Below are 17,841 nucleotides of genomic sequence, written 5' to 3' on the forward strand. Positions count from 1 at the left end.
TTTTAGCAAAATGTCTGCCCAGTTTCAGAGCTCGGCACATTTTTTTCCTATCAAGAAGTTAATGCTCAAATACTAAGGTATATAGGAATAATATATATACTATACTATAATTCTTTTTTTTTTTTGAGATGCGAGTCCACCCTGCTGCCCAGCGCTGATGCAGTGGCATGAGTCTTGGCTCACTGCAAGCTCTGTCTGTGGGTACCATGCCATTCTCCTGCCTCATGCTACAACCCGAGTACCACTGACTACAGGCACTGCCCACTACGCCCCAGCTAATTCTTGTATTTTTACGTAGAGACAAGGTTTCACCGTTTTAGCCAGGATGGTCTCAATTTCCTGATCTCGTGATCCGCCCGCCTTGGCCTCCCAAAGTGCTGGGATTACAGGTGCGAGCCACCATGCCCAGCCTGGTAATTATATTCTTGACAAGGCAAAGTGAACCTATGAAATTTTTTTCAGAATTATCTTTTTGAGATGAATGGACACTGTAACTCACTTAATCCTCATAACAGTTCTAAGCGATAACTGCCGTTTATTGTCAAATATGTATTTAGCACTTGTATTAGGCTGTTCTTTCTATAAATACCTGCGAGTGGGTAATTTATAAATTTATAAAGAAAAGATGTTTAATTGGCTCATGGTTCTACAGATGACAGGAAGCATGGTGCTGGCATCTGCTCAGCTTCTAGGGAGGCCTCAGGAAGCTTACAATCATGGCAGAAGGTGAAAGGGGAGCAGGCATGTCATATGATGAAAGTAGGAGCAAGTGAGAGTAGGGGATGGGGAGGTGCCACACTCTTTTAAATGACCAGATCTAGATCTTGCGTGAACTCAGAGCAAGAGCTCACTTACCACCCAAAGGATAGCCCAAGTCATTCATGAGAGATATGATCTAATCCACACACCTCCCACCAGGCTCCACCTCCAAGACCGGGGATTACATTTCAACATGAGATTTGGGTGGGGACAAATATCCAAACTTCATCAGCACTTATATCTAAGGATTATATGTAATACTAAAACAGTCCTGCTCTAGGTGGATACTATTGTCATCCCCATTTAATAGTGAGGAAACTGAGGCACAGAGAAATTAAGTAGCTTGGCTAATCTGAAATTAATATTAGTCTGTTTTAGAGAACAAAGAACTGTCACAAATATCTATGTAAAATATTTACACCACCACCTGCCAATTATTGAGTGCTAAGCACTGTATAATTTCTAAATTAATACTTCCAACCCTGTAAAGTAGCTATTATCTTAATTTTACAGATAAAGAAACTAGTGCATATAGAGAAAAAACTTGCCAGAGATCATATAGCTAGTTAGTGATAGAGCTGAGATCGGCCCCCACATGTATGTAAGTCAAAACCTATGCTTTTGACCAAGTCAGAAGTCCAGTACAATATAATCACAGATGGGGAGAGGGAATAGGATTTCTGAGTTGAAAAAAAAGGCTACATTTCATTATTATTATATTACCTCCAGTATAGCAAATAACAGAAACAGAGGTAAAAATCTCTTAGAAATTGGTCTCTATACCATACCCAATGGTACAATGACAACATAAGGAGAAGCGAGTTTTCTAATGATTTTTATGATGACATTTATAACATTTAAAAGTAGTTCAAACTGAGAAGAAATGCTTTAGCCTTAAAATTAAAGCTAACAGAAGTCCCCCACCTTTCCTACCTTCTTTACAATGCAGTATGTGTGCTCCAGCATTACTTACACTGTGCCACATATGGCAATAGATTTGTTATTCCCTGTAACAGCTTACTCAGGAAAATTATAAAATTCCTTATCTCAGGTTTCTAAAAACCAGTGTTTTGTCTGATAGGGTAGTTTCATGGTGGTCCTTTCTAAAATCAGAAAAGTCAACTGGACAACCTTTCAAAGTTTCTCCTAAACTTTTATGAAATAGCTATGCCAATGGAGTACTAAAATCTTTCCAAAAGTGTAAAGGGATGTTTGTTAAAATAATGCTCAAGAGATTTGATTCCACATAGGAACCAGTACAGTAAGTAACAATGCAAGCTCCTATACTACATAAAATATTCTACAGGGTTCAGAATAGAATATGTCAGAAACTTCTATAAAGGCTTTTTGTGCAATGGAGAAATTTTATGGTTAGAAATTTTATTCAAACATACATAGTTACAACTACCATCAAATAAGTATAAAATATATTCAAAGAATTAACTAGAAAGGGTTCTTCAAAGATAATCATAAAATATACTAAAATGTCAAGAGTATGATGGTAGTAACAAGACCATGAGAGAAAAATGAAATTATACATCAGGTTTGTACAGTTTCAGGTACCCACAACTTTAATGTAATAATGCTAGTAAGCAGCCTTTGAGTATTTCCTATACACCATCATGACAGTTAAATAATTCTCCCACATTATTTCATTTAATCTTCACTAACCTTAGAAAGTTATTCACCAATTTCATTTTACCAGGGAGGAAATGGAAGCTTAAAGAGATTAGCTCATACAGCTAATGTATGATTGATCTGGGTTTAAAGTTTAAACCCACATAGTCCAACTACAGAGCCCAAGCTCTTAATCACTGTGCTATGCTTCCTCCGTAGGACAAAACTTATTCACCATCAAGAAAAAAGATTTTTAAAATACTAAAATGAAGTGAAATGGCCAAGGAAGCAAAAGCCTTTGGTAGTCTTCAAACTGAACAATCCTTGAATCATTCTGACCTCACTTCGTCTTTTAGGGGTTTACTCCAATGGGCTACAAATATAATGGGTCCAAGAACTGGGGATTAATCACCCATTTTATCTGTAGCTGATTTTCCCAGTTCCCTTTTGCCCTCTTACCTATCGTGTCGGGGGGTGGGGGAAGGCTCCCTGCAAATCCAGACAAGCAGACTTTAAAATTGTGTTCACATCATCACATTATTCCAGTTGTTTCATTACTCATGTACATGGTGATTTCAGAAATTCTTAGAATAATCTGGTACACTAAATGTCAATTATGATGTGCGGCTCTTAGTAACCCACTGTGTGTCATTCTGGCTTCAAGAAGGACTCTAAAAATGTGGTCACTCTTGTTTACATCTTCTCTGGAAATTCAGATAATATGGAATCAAAGTAAGCATTTTAAAGTACAAGATATTTTCTGCTCTCCTTAGCTTTTTATGTTGTTGACTAATAAGAAGAAACTACCCTACAGGCCACCATGCCAGGGTATAAGAAGAGAATGAAACAGAAATCAGTAACGTACAACAGGTACCTTATAAATACTGCCTAACTTTTGCCATTCATATCTAACTTCCTTCAAGTTTTCAAGCATGGGTCACAAAGAAGACAAGAGCACCATGCAATGATTACTGAAAATATAAGCATACAAGTGATTTTTCTATTACAATACTTTATGAAACGATATGTAAAATTATTATACAGGATGAATTTTAATAATCTCCGCTTTTAAAAGCTTTTAACAAGAAGTCTGCTGCTAGTCCTGGGGACAGGGCCCCAGTGAGAACCTTTTGTTCCAGAAGTGGAATCTGTTCCCGGACTGTGGGATGGGTCCTGAAATGCTCTAACACACTTTCCTGAATGAGATTCCACATCCAAACTTTCTGTTGCTTCCGTCGTTTGGCAGTCAGTTCCCCACTGGCAAGCATTAGGTTCTGGAAATCTTTCATTTTATCCCACATTTCAGAGATCCCCTCTCCACTTCTGGCAGAAATACGAATTACCTATTGAAAAGGGAAGAACCAGACCATCTCACTTAAAATGATAGAAAACATTTTCATGGGGACTGTGATACCTGCCAGTTAATTCTTATAGTCTACAGAAATAGGCAATTGACAAGAAGGAGATTTTATTGCTGTGTCAAAGTAAACATACCAATATATATTCTGACATAACATACCTAGGATTACTAAGTGCATAGCAGAAATAAAACACTGATTCAAGGTCAAATTTTAAATCCAGAGATTTGTTTTAATTTATTTTATTTTAATTGCTCAGATGGTCAGGGGCATCATAGAGGACTTGTGACAAGGGCAATGCCAGGTAGGTTCCCCTGAGGCCTGAGTGCCAGAAAATGAAGGTAGGTTGAGAAATAGCCTAATTCCCTCTGTCAAATTTGCCTGATTTAGTAAGTGGAAGAGCTGGGCATCTGACATCTGCATGTATATATAAGATGGCTCCAGACTCAATACAGACAACATGATTGGGAAAAACTGGGATATGACATTAAGATAAGTCATCATTATTCTCATTATAATGATTGCAGCTTATTCTTTAACAACATAGTGTCTGTCTACAGATAAAGAGGCCCACATCAATATTACTGCCTCACTTATTACAGGATTAAAATTTTTTTCCCTACTAAAAATGGCACCCAACAAACATAATGGGAATGGAGGTATCGCCATCACAAGCCTTTTCTCTCTTACTGAAATTCCAACATAGTTAATCAAATCATTAACTGCTCCATAATCTTAAGGACGGTTCCTTTCAGAATGGATTTGCTATCACTTCCAAATGGCTCAAATCAAGTATTACAATCACATCTATCATCTCTGATCTAGCTTTTGACATCTAGTGGTTAAAGGATTATATTTAAAATCATGACTACACACTCTGGCTTTGTCATGATTTTTAAAACTATAATCTTCACATAGAAGCAAGATTGATTATACGTCTAGTTTGGGACTTACATCCTGTCTTCTAATGTACACAATCCATTCAGAGTGAAAGATACAGAATGCAAGCAAGCTTACCTTTGGTTTCCAGACTTGTGAACGTTTGCGGAGTAATTTCAGTGCACTCACATACTCTGCTTGTATCCTTCGAGCTGGCACAATCAAATCTCCATCAGATTTAGTTACAGCTACCAGATCTGCCATCTCGATTATACCCCTTTTGATACCCTAAAGATATCAGAAACATTTAATGACAACCAACATAAAAATGGGAAAACTAGTCAATGCTAAGATTTTGAAAGTCATACATTTCATTAACTTTTCATCTGTATCCTCCTAAGCCCTGGATACCAAGAATCACCATTACTTGACAGAAATCACTCAAAAGCATTGGCTGTTGGAATTATAGAAGTTGTCTGTAATATCTCTTCCAAATTTAGAGACTCACATGTTGAAATACATTCAGAATTAGGGTAAATACATCAAGTCACAACAAGATTGAGTGGCAGGAGAGTTCACATTGTCTCGTGATGGAATCTGCTTCTCATGAGCTAACACTGCAGGAGGCAAAACCATCCATCAGTAAGGTGCTTAAAAAGAAAACACACCTATTTCTCCACATCCTCTCCAACACCTGTTGTTTCCTGACTTTCTTTAATGATTGCCATTCTAACGGGTGTGAGATGGTATCTCATTGTGGTTTTGATTTTGCATTTCTCTGATGGCGAGTATGATGAGCAGTTTTTTTCATTTGTCTGTTGGCTGTATGAATGTCTTCTGTCTTCTTTTGAGAAATGTCTTTCATGATCCTTCCCACTTTTGATGGGTTGTTTTTCTGTATATTTGGTTTGAGGTTCTTGTAGATTCTGGATATTAGCCCCTTGTCAAGACTGGGAGTAGGTTGCAAAAATTTTCTCCCATCTCTGTAGTTGCCCTGTTCACTCTGATGGTATGTTTCTTTTGCTGTGCAGAAAGCTCTTTAGTTTAATTAGTTCCCATTTGTCATTTTGGCATTTTGCTGCCATTGGCTTTTGGTGTTTTAGACCATGAAGTCCCTTGCCCAGTGCTATGTCTGAATGTACTACCTAGATTTTCCTTCTATGGGTTTTTATGGTATTATGGTCTAACATTTAAGTCTCAATCCATCTTGAATTATATCTTCGTATAAGGGGTAAGAAAGGATCCCAGTTTCAGTTTTCTACTTATGGCTAGAGCAATTTTCCCAGCACCATTTATTAAATAGGGATTCCTTTCCCCATTTCTTGTTTCTCTCAGTTTGGTCAAGAGATCAGATGGCTTAGATGTGTGGTATTTTTTCGAAGGGACATCTGTTCTGTTCATTGGTCTATATCTCTGTTTTGGTACCAGTACCATGCTGTTTTGGTACTGTAGCCTGTAGGTATAGTTTGAAGTCAGGTAGCAGACGCCACACCTGTTGGTGGGATTGTAAACTAGTTTCAACCATTATGGAAAACAGTATGGCAATTCCTCAAGGATCTAGAACTAGATGTACCATATGACGCCCAAGCCATCCCACTACTGGGTATATACCCAAAGGATTATAAATTATTCTACTACAAAGACACATGCACACGTATTTTACTGCGGCACTAATTCAAAATACGCAAAGACTTGGAACAACCCAAATGTCCATCTGTTGGACAGACTGATTAAGAAAATGTGGCACAATATACACCATCGGAATACTATGTAGATGCAGCCTAAAAGGATGAGTTTGCGTCCTTTGTAGGGAATGGATGCAGCTGGAAACCATTCATTCTTAGCAAACTATCACAAGAAGAGAAAACCAAACACCCGCATGTTCTCCACTCATCAGGTGGGAACTGAACAATGGATCACTTGGACTCGGTGAAGGGAACATCACACACCTGGGGGGCCTATCCATCGGGGAGGCGGAGAGGAGGGAGGCTGATTGCATTGGGGAGTTATACATGATCCCTAAATGATGAATTGAGGGTGCTGACGAGTTGATGGGTGCAGCACACCAACATGGCATGAAAGTATACATATGTAACAAACCTGCACCAGTTATCACATGTACTCTAGAACTTAAAGCTATAATAATAAAAAAAAAAAAAAAGAGAGAAAAAAAAAAAAAAAAACACACCTATCATTAACATCTGCATTTCCAGAAAAAAGTCTTTGAAATTTTTCTTAAATGTATATAGCATTTTATTTTCAATTTGCATTTGAGGAAAATAACCTGATGTCTACAAACACATCAATCTCTTTTTTTATTATTATTTCTTTTATACTTTGTATTTTCTTCTTTCAGCTTTGCGTGGACAAACCTCAATCTCTTAATTCAAATTATGTCACATAAAATATTAAAATAAAGGATGAAATCCAAAAGTCAAACCTTATTTAGTACATACAGGTTTTCTACATAAGATTAAAATTTCAAATATTTTAAACAAAACTTTCAATTATGAAATTCTAATAGTTAATGCTTCTAAATAAGCAGCCATGATCTGCAATCACTGTGTTTTAGAATTATAAAATTGAAACAGAAGCATTGTATAACAAATAATTTGTCTGGGCTAGGTGTGGTGGCTCACACCAGTAATCCCAGCACTTAAGGAGGCCGAGGCACAAGAATTGCCTGAGGTCAAGAGTTCAAGACCAACTCGGGCAACAAAGCAAGACTTCATCTGTAGGAAAAAAAAAAATTACAAAAATTAGCTGAGAGTGGTTGCACATGGCTGTAGTCCCAGCTACTTGGGAGGCTGAGGTAGGACGATCACTTGAGCCCAGGAGTTCAAGGTTACAGTGAGTTATAATTACACCACTGCATTCCAGCCTGGGAAACAGAGTGAGACCCTGTCTCTGAAAAAAAAAAAGGAAAAAATTTGTCTGGTCTTTGAGTTTCTGGGAGGTAATCTTTTAAGTTCTAAATTCCCAGAATTTCCTGAGTAACAGGAATGTCTGTTAATCATGGGAGGTGCCTGGGGCTATACCTGAGTTTATGCAATGAGATCACTCAGGATGGGGGACTGACCATGGCAGAAAGACCTATCATGTGATTAGAGGGTTGGGGTTTTATGCCATGTGATATCAACCCAACTTCCAGGGAGGGGACAGGGGCTAGAAATCAAGTTCAATTATTCAATCAATCATGCCTACATAATGAAACCCCAAGAAAAACTTGGGATACTAAAGCTCAGGGGAGCCTTCTGGTTGGTGACACACATCAATATGCCAGGAGAGAAATGTGTCTTGAGGACACAGAAGCTTTGTATTTGGGCTCTCCCAGAGTTCTTATGTGTCTCTTCATTTGGATGGTCCTGATTTGTCTCCTTTATAAGCACATTGCAATTGTAATATAATGCTTTCCTGAGTTCTCTGAGTCACCCTAGTGCAGGGGTCCCCAACCCCCAGGCCACGGAGGAACTGGTCCTCACAGCAGGCGGGCAGCAGGCGGGTGAGCATTACTGCCTGAGCTCTGCCCTGTTAGACCAGAGGCAACATCTGATTCTCATAGAAGAGCAAACTCTATTGTGAACTATGCATGCTAGGGATCTAGGTTGTGCACTCCTTATGAGAACCTAATTGATGCCTGATGATCTGAGGTGGAACAGTTTCACCCCGAAAACATGCCCTCTTACTCCCAGTCTATGGAAAATTGTCTTCTATGAAACCAGTCCCTGGTGCCAAAAAGGTTGGGGACCACTGCTCTAGTGAATTACTACATCTAAGGGATAATGGGAACTCTCAAATTTATAGCCAGTTGGTCAGAGGTATGGGTGGCCTGGGAACCCTGGAGCTTGCAGCTAGTGTCTGAAGTGAGAGGAGGCTTGTGGAGGACTATGCCCTCACCCTATGAAGTCTGCACTAACTTTGGGTAGTAGTGCCAGAACCGCAGTGCAGGAGGAGAGTAAGAATCCCGTTGTACAACATATAAACTATGATAATGGGATCCCACTAGCCCCAGAACTTTTGAATCAAGTGTACTAACAACATCTATGCAACAATGGTCTCTTCTGAGTGGAGCAATCCATGTATTTTAGTCATGTTACAGATGGAAAAAATTATGTTGCATAATTTTACATTCTCAAGGTCATATATTCTATTCCTGTAAGTTAGGAAAAAATATAGAGAATCTACCTTTGTTTCAGGTATTTTAGCCAACATGAATGATGTTTCATTTTCTAAACCATTATCAACTTAGTTTACAAAAACACAACATTGGAAATTTTTATTTTCAGAAATATACATTTTGCATTTTTGGGGAAAAAAATAAAAATAATTACCTGCAACTCATCTCCTCCCGCTGGTGGCAGTAGTAAAACAAACATGTCAACCATGTCAGCAACAGCAAACTCCGACTGACCCACACCTGAAATTTTAAATCACAACTACATCCTAAAATACTCACCATTATTAGACTTTCTCAACTACATTGACCATCATTTTCATTCAACTTCATCCACTCATACTCATGGTCACACAGTCAACCTGGTCACCTCTTTAAACATTGCACTTCTGAAGAATGTATTAAATGTCATATCTTACCCTCTAAGCAAACCAGTTATCCTTCCCAGCTCTCCCACTCTGTTCTTGGATTGAATGGAGAACCTAAAGGCTTCCATCCTCTCCTCACTCTCACAGCTCTTTCTTGGCTTCCCTTTCATCAGCGAGCAGCTTGAACACTGTGACTCTAATTTTGAATCATGCCTGCAAATACTTTCATCTTTTTTGTCTTCTTGTCCTCACACTTGCCTGCAAACACCCAGTTATGTAGGGATCAATCCCACTATGTGTGTTCTCTCCTCCATAAGCACGTGAGAGAAATCACTCAACTCTGTGGACAAGAGCCACGACAGGCAGCCTCTGCTACACCTTCCTTACGGCCTGGCAAAAGCAATCTCCCTAAACGCCCTCAGTTGGCTTCCATTCCATTTCCCACAGCAGCTATTATGACCATTCACTGTACCATAATCTCCCCGCGTGATCAGGACCACAGCACCTACTTCACAGAGGAAATAAAGGAAAGAACTTTCTAGGCTTCTCCCTCTCCCATACTCCACAGGTAACAAGACACAAATACAAACAGCCTAAAGCCTCCTCTGCGGTCTCAGTGTAAGAACTATTTGACTGAAAAGAAATCTCATTCTTTTTCACTTCCTCTGGGTCCTTGCTGATTTTTATCTTTAACCTCTTGTTTGTCTATAGGCTCTTGCCCTCCGGCACAATACATAAATTGTGCTCAAATCTTTCTCATCTTAAAACGACATAAAACAAAAACAACAACAACAAAATAACAAGACGAAAACTCACAAACTCCTCCAACTATCACCATGTTTCTCACTTTTTTTTTAAATACGCAAGTTTCTGGAAAAAGGTAATTTATGCTCACTCCTTCCACTTCAATTCATGTTCATCTCATACCACTTAAAACTGGCTTCCAGCCTGGGTGATGTAGTGAGACCCTGTCTCTACAAAAAATACAAAAATTAGCTGGGCATGGTGGTGTACCTATAGTCCCAGCTACTTGGGAAGCTGAGGTGGAAGGACAGCTTGAACCTGAGCCTGGGAGGTCAAGGCTGCAGTGAGCTGTGATTGCACTGCTGTACTCCCACCTGGGCAACATGGTGATACCCCATCTCAAAAAAAAATCTTGCTTCCACCAAAACTCTGGAAACTCTCTCCCTTTCACGGTGTGATGGACTTCTAGTTGCCTATTTAATATTTATTCTTTCCTATTTTCTTACCCAAATGCTATTAGGAGTATCAACATATCAGATGAAAGACCACATTCACAAATCCCCTTTCAGCTAGATACGATGAATGAGTCAAAGCAACAGTCATTAGATGGGGTTTCCAGAAAAGTTTTTTGAAGACGGCTAATCCAGCTACACCTCTTATGCCACCCCTCCCTGCTTCCTTATTTCCCTTTCCTTCTTCGATCTATGTGGAACATGGAAGTGTCAGTCAGAGCTTCATCAGCCATCTTTTAACCATGAGCAAACTGAGGAGGATGGAAAGTGAGTGCTAAGAATAGTAATCTGGCAGACAAAAGAAACCTGTGACACCGACAGCACTGTCAAAGTGCCTTACCTGCTCCGGACTGCCTGCCTCAGGCTCCTTTTTATTTTAAAGAGAGACTGGGTCTTGCTCTGTTGCCCAGGCTAGAGTGCAATGGCACGATCATGGCTCACTGCAGCCTTGAACTCCTGGGCTCAAGTCATCCTTTCACCTTAGCCTCCTGAATAGATGGAACTACAGGTGTGTAACACAATGCCTGGCTAATTTTTTTTTTTTTTGGCAGAGCCAAGGTCTTGCTATGTTGCCCAGGCTGGTCTCAAACTCCTGGGCTCAAGCAATCCTTCCACCTTGGCCTCCTGAACTGCTGGGACTACAGGAATAAGCTACCATGCCTGGCCTCAGGGTTCTTTTATTTTTTGAGACAGAGTCTCACTTTGTCACCCCAGCTGGAGTGCAGCGGTGCCATCACAGCTCACTGCAGCCTCAAACTCCCCAGGCTCATGTGATCCTCCCACCTCAGCCTGCCAAGTGGCTGGGACTATAGGTGCGCACCACCATGCCCAGCTAATTTTTTTATTTTTCTGTAGAGACGGGGTTTTACCATCTTGCCCAGGGAGGTTTGGAACTCCTGGGTTCAAGCAGTCTGCCTGCCTTGGCCTCCCAAAGTTCTGGGATTACAGGCTGGGGCCACAATGCCCCCTCTAGGTCTCTTTTATTTAGAAAAGAACCTCTTTCTTGTTTGAGTCACTGTTATTTTGAGTTTCTGGGAAAGGTGGCTAAATACAATTTCCAGGTAATGTATTTGGTTTCTAAGGTGCTCTTCTCCTTTGATTCTCTACTACCACTCAGGCAACTAACTCTTCATTCATCTACTTTTTAATGGTGGAGTTTCTAAAGCACTGTCATGGCTATTGTTATGAACTGAGTTGTGTTCCCCTCATCTAAAAACATTCCTATGTTAGGCCAGGTGTGGTGGCTCAAGCCTGTAATCCCAGCACTTTGGTAGGCTGAGGCAGGCGGATCACAAGGTCAGGTGTTTGAGACCAGCCTGGCCAATATGGTGAAACCCTGTCTCTACTAAAAATATAAAAATTAACCGGGTGTGGTGGTGCACACCTGTATTCCCAGCAACTCGGGAGGCTGAGGCAGGAGAATCATTTGAACCTGGGAGGCGGAGGTTGCAGTGAGCCAAGATTGCGCCACTGCACTTCAGCCTGGATGACAGAGCGAGACTCTGTCTTTAAAAAAAAAAAAAAAAAACCCTTCCTATGTTAAAGTTCTAACCCTCAAGGTGACTTTATTTGGAGATAGGGCCGTGAAAGAAGCAATTAAATGAAGTCATAAGGGTAGGGCCTTAATCCAATAGGACTAGTGTCCTCAAAAGGACAGGAAGAGACACTAGGAGAGTAAAGTGAACAGGAAGAGACAAGGGAGAATGAAGATGCAGCAAGAAGGCAGTCATCTATCTACAAGACAAAGGTATGGGTCTTAGGAAAAACCAACCCTATGGGCACCTTAATGTTGAACTTCTGTTCTCCAGAACTGTGAGAAAATACATTTCTGTTGTTTAAGCCATCCAGTCTGTAGTATTTTGTTGTGGCAGCCCTAGCAGATTAATATAAATGTCTTTCATTTTTGTCTGATATTTTCCCCAGTTGATCTAAACTAAATTATTAACTTAAAGTATGAAACTATGAACTATGCTGGTAAGTGTTAAATCTGTATTTCTCATTCAGTCCTTTTCTCTTGAGACACACAGTCACTCGGATACCTAATCAGCATTTAACACTTAACATATTCACAACTGAACTCATTGTTTTCCTCTCCGCACATCCACTTTTTCCACAGCATTCTCTATTATCTGCAATTCCCCTTCCTTCCTTATCTCACATCTTATCATGGATAAAATCCTGCCCATTTATCTTCAATGTTATGTTGATCCATCTCATCTCCATTCCCACTTCCTTTGCTTCGTTCACACCTCTACCATCTCCTTCTGGGATTAGCACAGTAGTCTCCTGATTCTATTCTAGCCCTCTTCTAATCATTCTATACTCTGCTGCCAGGGATCTCTCCAAAATACATATCTGGTTTTCTCACTCTCCTGCTTATCCAGCAGCATCTTCCCACTCCTTTCAGGGCAAACTCCAGAAGACTCCATGGCATGGCATGTAAGGTCGCTGACAATCTGGCCCTGGCCTACTGTTCCAACTGACCTCCCTTCATTCCCTGCCTTCACACTCTGGGCTCTAAGCATCCTGAGCAAACTGCACTTCTCTGGATGGGCCATGTTTTCTCACTCCTGTGTATCTTTGCAAATGTCCTTTATCCCATACTTTGTTTAACTCGAATTCTTCCTTCAAAACTGAGTTCAGCTGTCACTTCCTCTAGAAAGTCTTCACTGGACCCCCAAATCTGAGTTAGGCTGTATCACAAACATTTATCACACAATAATATAATAGACTGTCTCTCCACAAGAAAGAATTTATTGGGGTTTTCATTTCAGTGTCTTCATCACATGTAACTATATGCTAAGGATATAAAACAATGAAATAAAACATATCTGCATTTTCAAAAAGCAGCCAACTACATTAATTTTCTTGGTGAACACAGTAGTCACATGAAATGTACTTAAACAAAGTAGGTGTTGTGCTTAAGCATCATTTACACAGATCATCCTAATGCTTACAGTTCTCCTCTGGCATGTATAATATACCACCTATGTAACAGTTATCCAGATAGATGGCTTATTTTTACTTTTTAAAATAAGATCTTGGAGGGTACAGATTATAACCTATACATTCACATCTTCTATGGAGTATGGGATATCTTGTATTTAATTATACATTTAGCAAATATCTGCTGAATGAACAAAAATAAGTTGTCACTCATCTTTATATAGCATTCATAAAATAGTATATTGTTACGAAATAGAATAGCACACTCACCTACGGTTTCAATAAGAATTATGTCATATCCTGCTCCTTCACACAACAAAATAGCTTCATTTGTGGTCCTTGTCACACCTCCTAAAGTTCCTCTAGTAGGAGATGGCCTGATATATGCATTCATATCTCTTGATAACTCAGTCATTCGGGTTTTATCACCTAAAAGTGATCCTAAAACATACAGTTACATTTTATAATTATGGAACAGTTTTACAGGTCAATTACCAGCCAGTTCCTACAGGGAAGTGCTTTATGCCATTTTTCCGTAAATCTCAAACTGCATTTCATATTATTGAGCTTTTCTCCAACTCATTGTATACAATGATGTCAGATTCATCTTAACATTTCAAGTCCCTCAAAACCTATACTTTTAACTTCCCCCTGACCAAAGGTTCCAATCTAGATTCTTCAGCCGCACCTTACCTGTCCAACTCTGGCTTCTACTAGTCCTCACACCAATTCTCTGTTCTAACCAGGGTGGTTACTGTGTTTGCTTCTGCCCACCTTTTGTTTGTGCTCTCATGTCAGAAGTATTTCTACTGTTTCCTCACTGCTAAGTTATAGCGTGTCAAGCCCAGGGTCTGTATTCTGGCTCCACCATTTCACACTATTCAATTTTGAGAGGTCACTTTACCTTCCTGAACCCTCTTTCCTCAGCTACATCACAAGGGTAATATGCTACTGGGGGAATCAAATGTAATTATACACAGGCATGTGCTTCAAAAACTGTTACTAACAAAAACACAGAACTTATCCACCTAATAAAGATCAGTGAAAGTCCTTGCTCCTTCATATAGTCTGCCTGGAACCTTTTCAGCCCATGCCCATCTCTGTGATTTTCTGTGCTACAACAGCTCTGCAATGTATGCCAGCATCCTGGAGGGCGTAAGAGAACTTTAGTGTCCCTCCTCTTTCTATTATCTCCATGAGCACCCTCCACTCCTCATTCTTTTATTTTTGCAAATGACATTTTCTCAACCTTACGTAAATGCTACACAAATATATCTTCAAGCTGCCCCTTCTGCCCAGTCTGTTGTTTCTAATCGCCTACTACTTAGAAAATGTGGAGCTCTCACTGAATGCAATGTAAGCTGAGTCAATGGATGGAAAACTATTCATACAACACATTTTTTGGTTTCATATTTTTAATTCTTATCTCTTTCACACAGTGGTTCTCAACTGGGGGCAATTTGGCAATGTCTAGAGACATATTTACTTGTCACAAGTGAGGGGTAGGGTGCTACTGGCATCTACTGGGTAGAGGCCAGGTATGCTGCTAAGTAAGCATCCTTCAATGCACAGAACAGCCACCCACAACAAAGAATGATTTGACCTAAAATGTCACTACTGCCAAGGTTGATATACCATGCTTTAAATAAGTATAATAAGTATTTGCCTACAGGACCACGCCTTACATAGGTTGTACACTAAATGCTTAACAAAGTGTTAAGAGTAGGCACTCAAAAACTGTGGAATGAAACTGGTTATGTTTTTGTTTTCATTGTAGTATAATATTTTGACAAACATCAATACTTACAAATTCTAGAAGACTAAAACTCCCAGGACTATTACCTTTTACTACTTTGCTTTAGTCATATAACGTTTGTAGGTGTACTGCTGTTCTAATCTGAATATTTATTTTCCATCTTTTTAAGAGCTACCTTTTCCACATAATGTTAAAGATTGAAAAGTTTCTTAAAGATATGCTCTTTTACCACTAAATGCCAGTTCAGAGTCTTCTCGTAGGTTCTAATTCTAGACCACACAGGTACTCCATACATCAACTTCCTTATTTACTTCACACACAACCTTTTTCTAAGGTAATTTTCTGCATGAAATAATCTCTGTGTAAGTAAACAATCTGCCAAAGCTATACTTTAAATTACTATCCTATAGATTCCATCACATTGAAGTAAACATTAGGAAATTACTCTTCCATGTCTTAGCCAGTGATTCCAAAACTGTTCATTGTAGACCCTCATGAAGGTCTCAAAGCTATCATAGGGGGTCTGTGAATTCAAAGCACAAAAAAGATTGACTATAGACCAAAAAACTAATGCTTCTCAAACTTTAATGTAATGCTGTTTTTCAAGTGTATGTACTGATACAATAGGGTAGAAATTTATATTTAGAGTGTTTTGTCTATCCTTGTATTTTTTCTTTCAAAGTCTACATAATTTTTTGCCTGAGAAAGGGACCACTATTTTTTGAGAAAGGTTAGGAACCACATAGCTATGTAACTTTAACCATAGGCTATTTTGTTACATTATTTTTGTCTATTTTTATCTCAAGCTATCATTTTTTTCTATTGTTCAGTATTCTAGAATATTGTGAAAATGGGGGAATGGCCTTCTCACCTATATATAAATGAGGGCCACTTACTAAAAAATCCTTCATTAAGTACTTACTTTTAACAAAGTTCTAAAGCTGTAAATAAGACAACATATTGACAGGGATTTAATTTTGAACCTTGTGAGCAAAAATTTTATTTTACAGTTAACTTTTTTTATTATAGTGACTCAAAAATTTTGAATGTTCTAAGCTAGATTTCTCAATGGGGTGATAATAGGAATTGTCTACGTCTATATTAACCTAAGTCCCTAAAATATGATTACATCATCATTCTGAATATTTAGTATTAAACCCACATTATAACACAGTATGCAAAAATCAAATACTTCCATAAAGCATCTTGTATTTACCCCTTCACAACGCATATTGTATTGTAATGGCCTGTGTTTGTGTTTCCCGCATAAGATGTAAACCTCGCTAAAGCCAAGACTGTATCTTGTTCACCATCATATAACACAGTTTAAGAATCTTCCATGTACAATGCCTCACCTATAGTAAGCACTCAAATACTTGCTAAGTGAGTAACTGTAGTATGAAAAGCTTAAATCATAAAGAGGGGTAAGGCAAGAAAAAACCTTTCCTGTTTATATGGTATGCTTTCTGTTTTCTTTAAAAGATCCTTTGGGGAACTAAGTTTTTATTCATTTTATCTCTGATAAGCTGCAAATTAAACTTTGAGTGACTTCATGACCTCAAATCGGAAAGTAATTGCTTAACATTCTGTGCGACATACAATGTACTATGCTAAATGCCGTAAGGGGAATGGCAGTTTATTACAGTGCCCCTCTAAGAGCTTTCTGTTTAACTGAACATATTATATAAACAGTTGACAATTATAAACAGCAGTAAGGTGGTTTTTTTTGTTTGTTTTTTGTTTTTGAGACAGAGTCTTGCTGTCGCCCATGCTAGAGTGCAGTGCCACGATCTCGGCTCACTGCGAGCTCCACCTCCCAGGTTCACGCCATTCTCCCGCCTCAGCCTCCCGAGTAGCTGGGACTACATGCGCCTGCCACCACACCCGGTTAATTTTTTTTTTTTTGTATTTTTAGTAGAGATGGGGTTTCACCGTGTTAGCCAGGATGGTCTCGATCTCCTAACCTCGTGATCCCCCCACCTTGGCCTCCCAAAATGCTGGGATTACAGGCATGAGCCACCATGCCCAGCCCCTAGAAGTAAGGTTTTTCTAAAGCTTAAGAGATGTTAAAAGTTTATGAGGAAAATGATGCATGAGTAAGTACCTATTTTCTGAATTTCACAGGTGCTAATGCAACCAGGAAACACAACAGGAGCAAAGAGGGGCCTGGCCTTATGCATGGGAGCTGAAGGACTGAAATTTGCATTTGATCATCTTCAACTTCTGGCACCTGTTGTCTCAGTTTTCTGAGTGCCCACTGAGCTATCCACAAGCTGGCCTCCTCTGAAGAGTACAACACTCCCAAACTACTTCCACCTAACTCTGCAGAACTCCCTTCCTTCAGCGAAACCAAACTTAGCTAGCAGTTAGAGGTCACTCAACTGTGCCAATTCCTACTAAATTATAACAGAAGGCCTCTAGAGCTCTGCAATTTAAAAAGAATCAGCCATACTTACCACCACTAGTACAAGAAGAAGGGTCCACAGCCAGCACAGATAATTTGTGCCCTCTCTCAGTAAGCATTTTTCCAAAATATTCTATAAATGTTGATTTTCCAGCACCAGGGGGCCCAGACAACCCTATGGTGGAAAGAGATCTTCTAATTCAATGAAACAACTGAAATCGGAACTACGATCAGCTTTACTGAGTAAAATATTAGACTACCTTCTAGTTCCCCTAATGTATTAAAACCACAATTCATATATTTCAGCATGTCCTAAAATGGCAA

At 39.3% G+C, this 17,841-nt stretch overlaps 1 protein-coding gene across 3 annotated transcripts in view; it reads right to left on the reverse strand.

Annotated features, from left to right (window-relative positions):
- Positions 1–3,371: 3,371 nt before the first annotated feature.
- The window catches only part of MMAA (metabolism of cobalamin associated A), a 45,396-nt gene continuing 30,926 nt past the window's right edge, over positions 3,372–17,841 (reverse strand). For 2 of the 3 annotated variants that reach the window (XM_017881514.1, XM_017881515.1), the window contains exons 3-7: positions 17,570–17,692; positions 13,628–13,798; positions 8,945–9,030; positions 4,752–4,901; positions 3,372–3,719 (exon numbers count right to left, since the gene is read on the reverse strand). In XM_017881514.1, the coding sequence (XP_017737003.1) occupies positions 3,429–3,719; positions 4,752–4,901; positions 8,945–9,030; positions 13,628–13,798; positions 17,570–17,692 (821 nt within the window). In that variant the 3' untranslated portion in view covers positions 3,372–3,428. The remainder of the gene's footprint in view (positions 3,720–4,751; positions 4,902–8,944; positions 9,031–13,627; positions 13,799–17,569; positions 17,693–17,841) is intronic. The other variant, XM_017881516.1, reaches the window with a different exon arrangement.

The sequence above is a fragment of the Rhinopithecus bieti genome, unplaced genomic scaffold (genome assembly GCF_001698545.2).
Source record: "Rhinopithecus bieti isolate Rb0 unplaced genomic scaffold, ASM169854v2 scaffold_12478, whole genome shotgun sequence".
In the NCBI taxonomy this organism is placed as follows: Eukaryota; Metazoa; Chordata; class Mammalia; order Primates; family Cercopithecidae; genus Rhinopithecus; species Rhinopithecus bieti.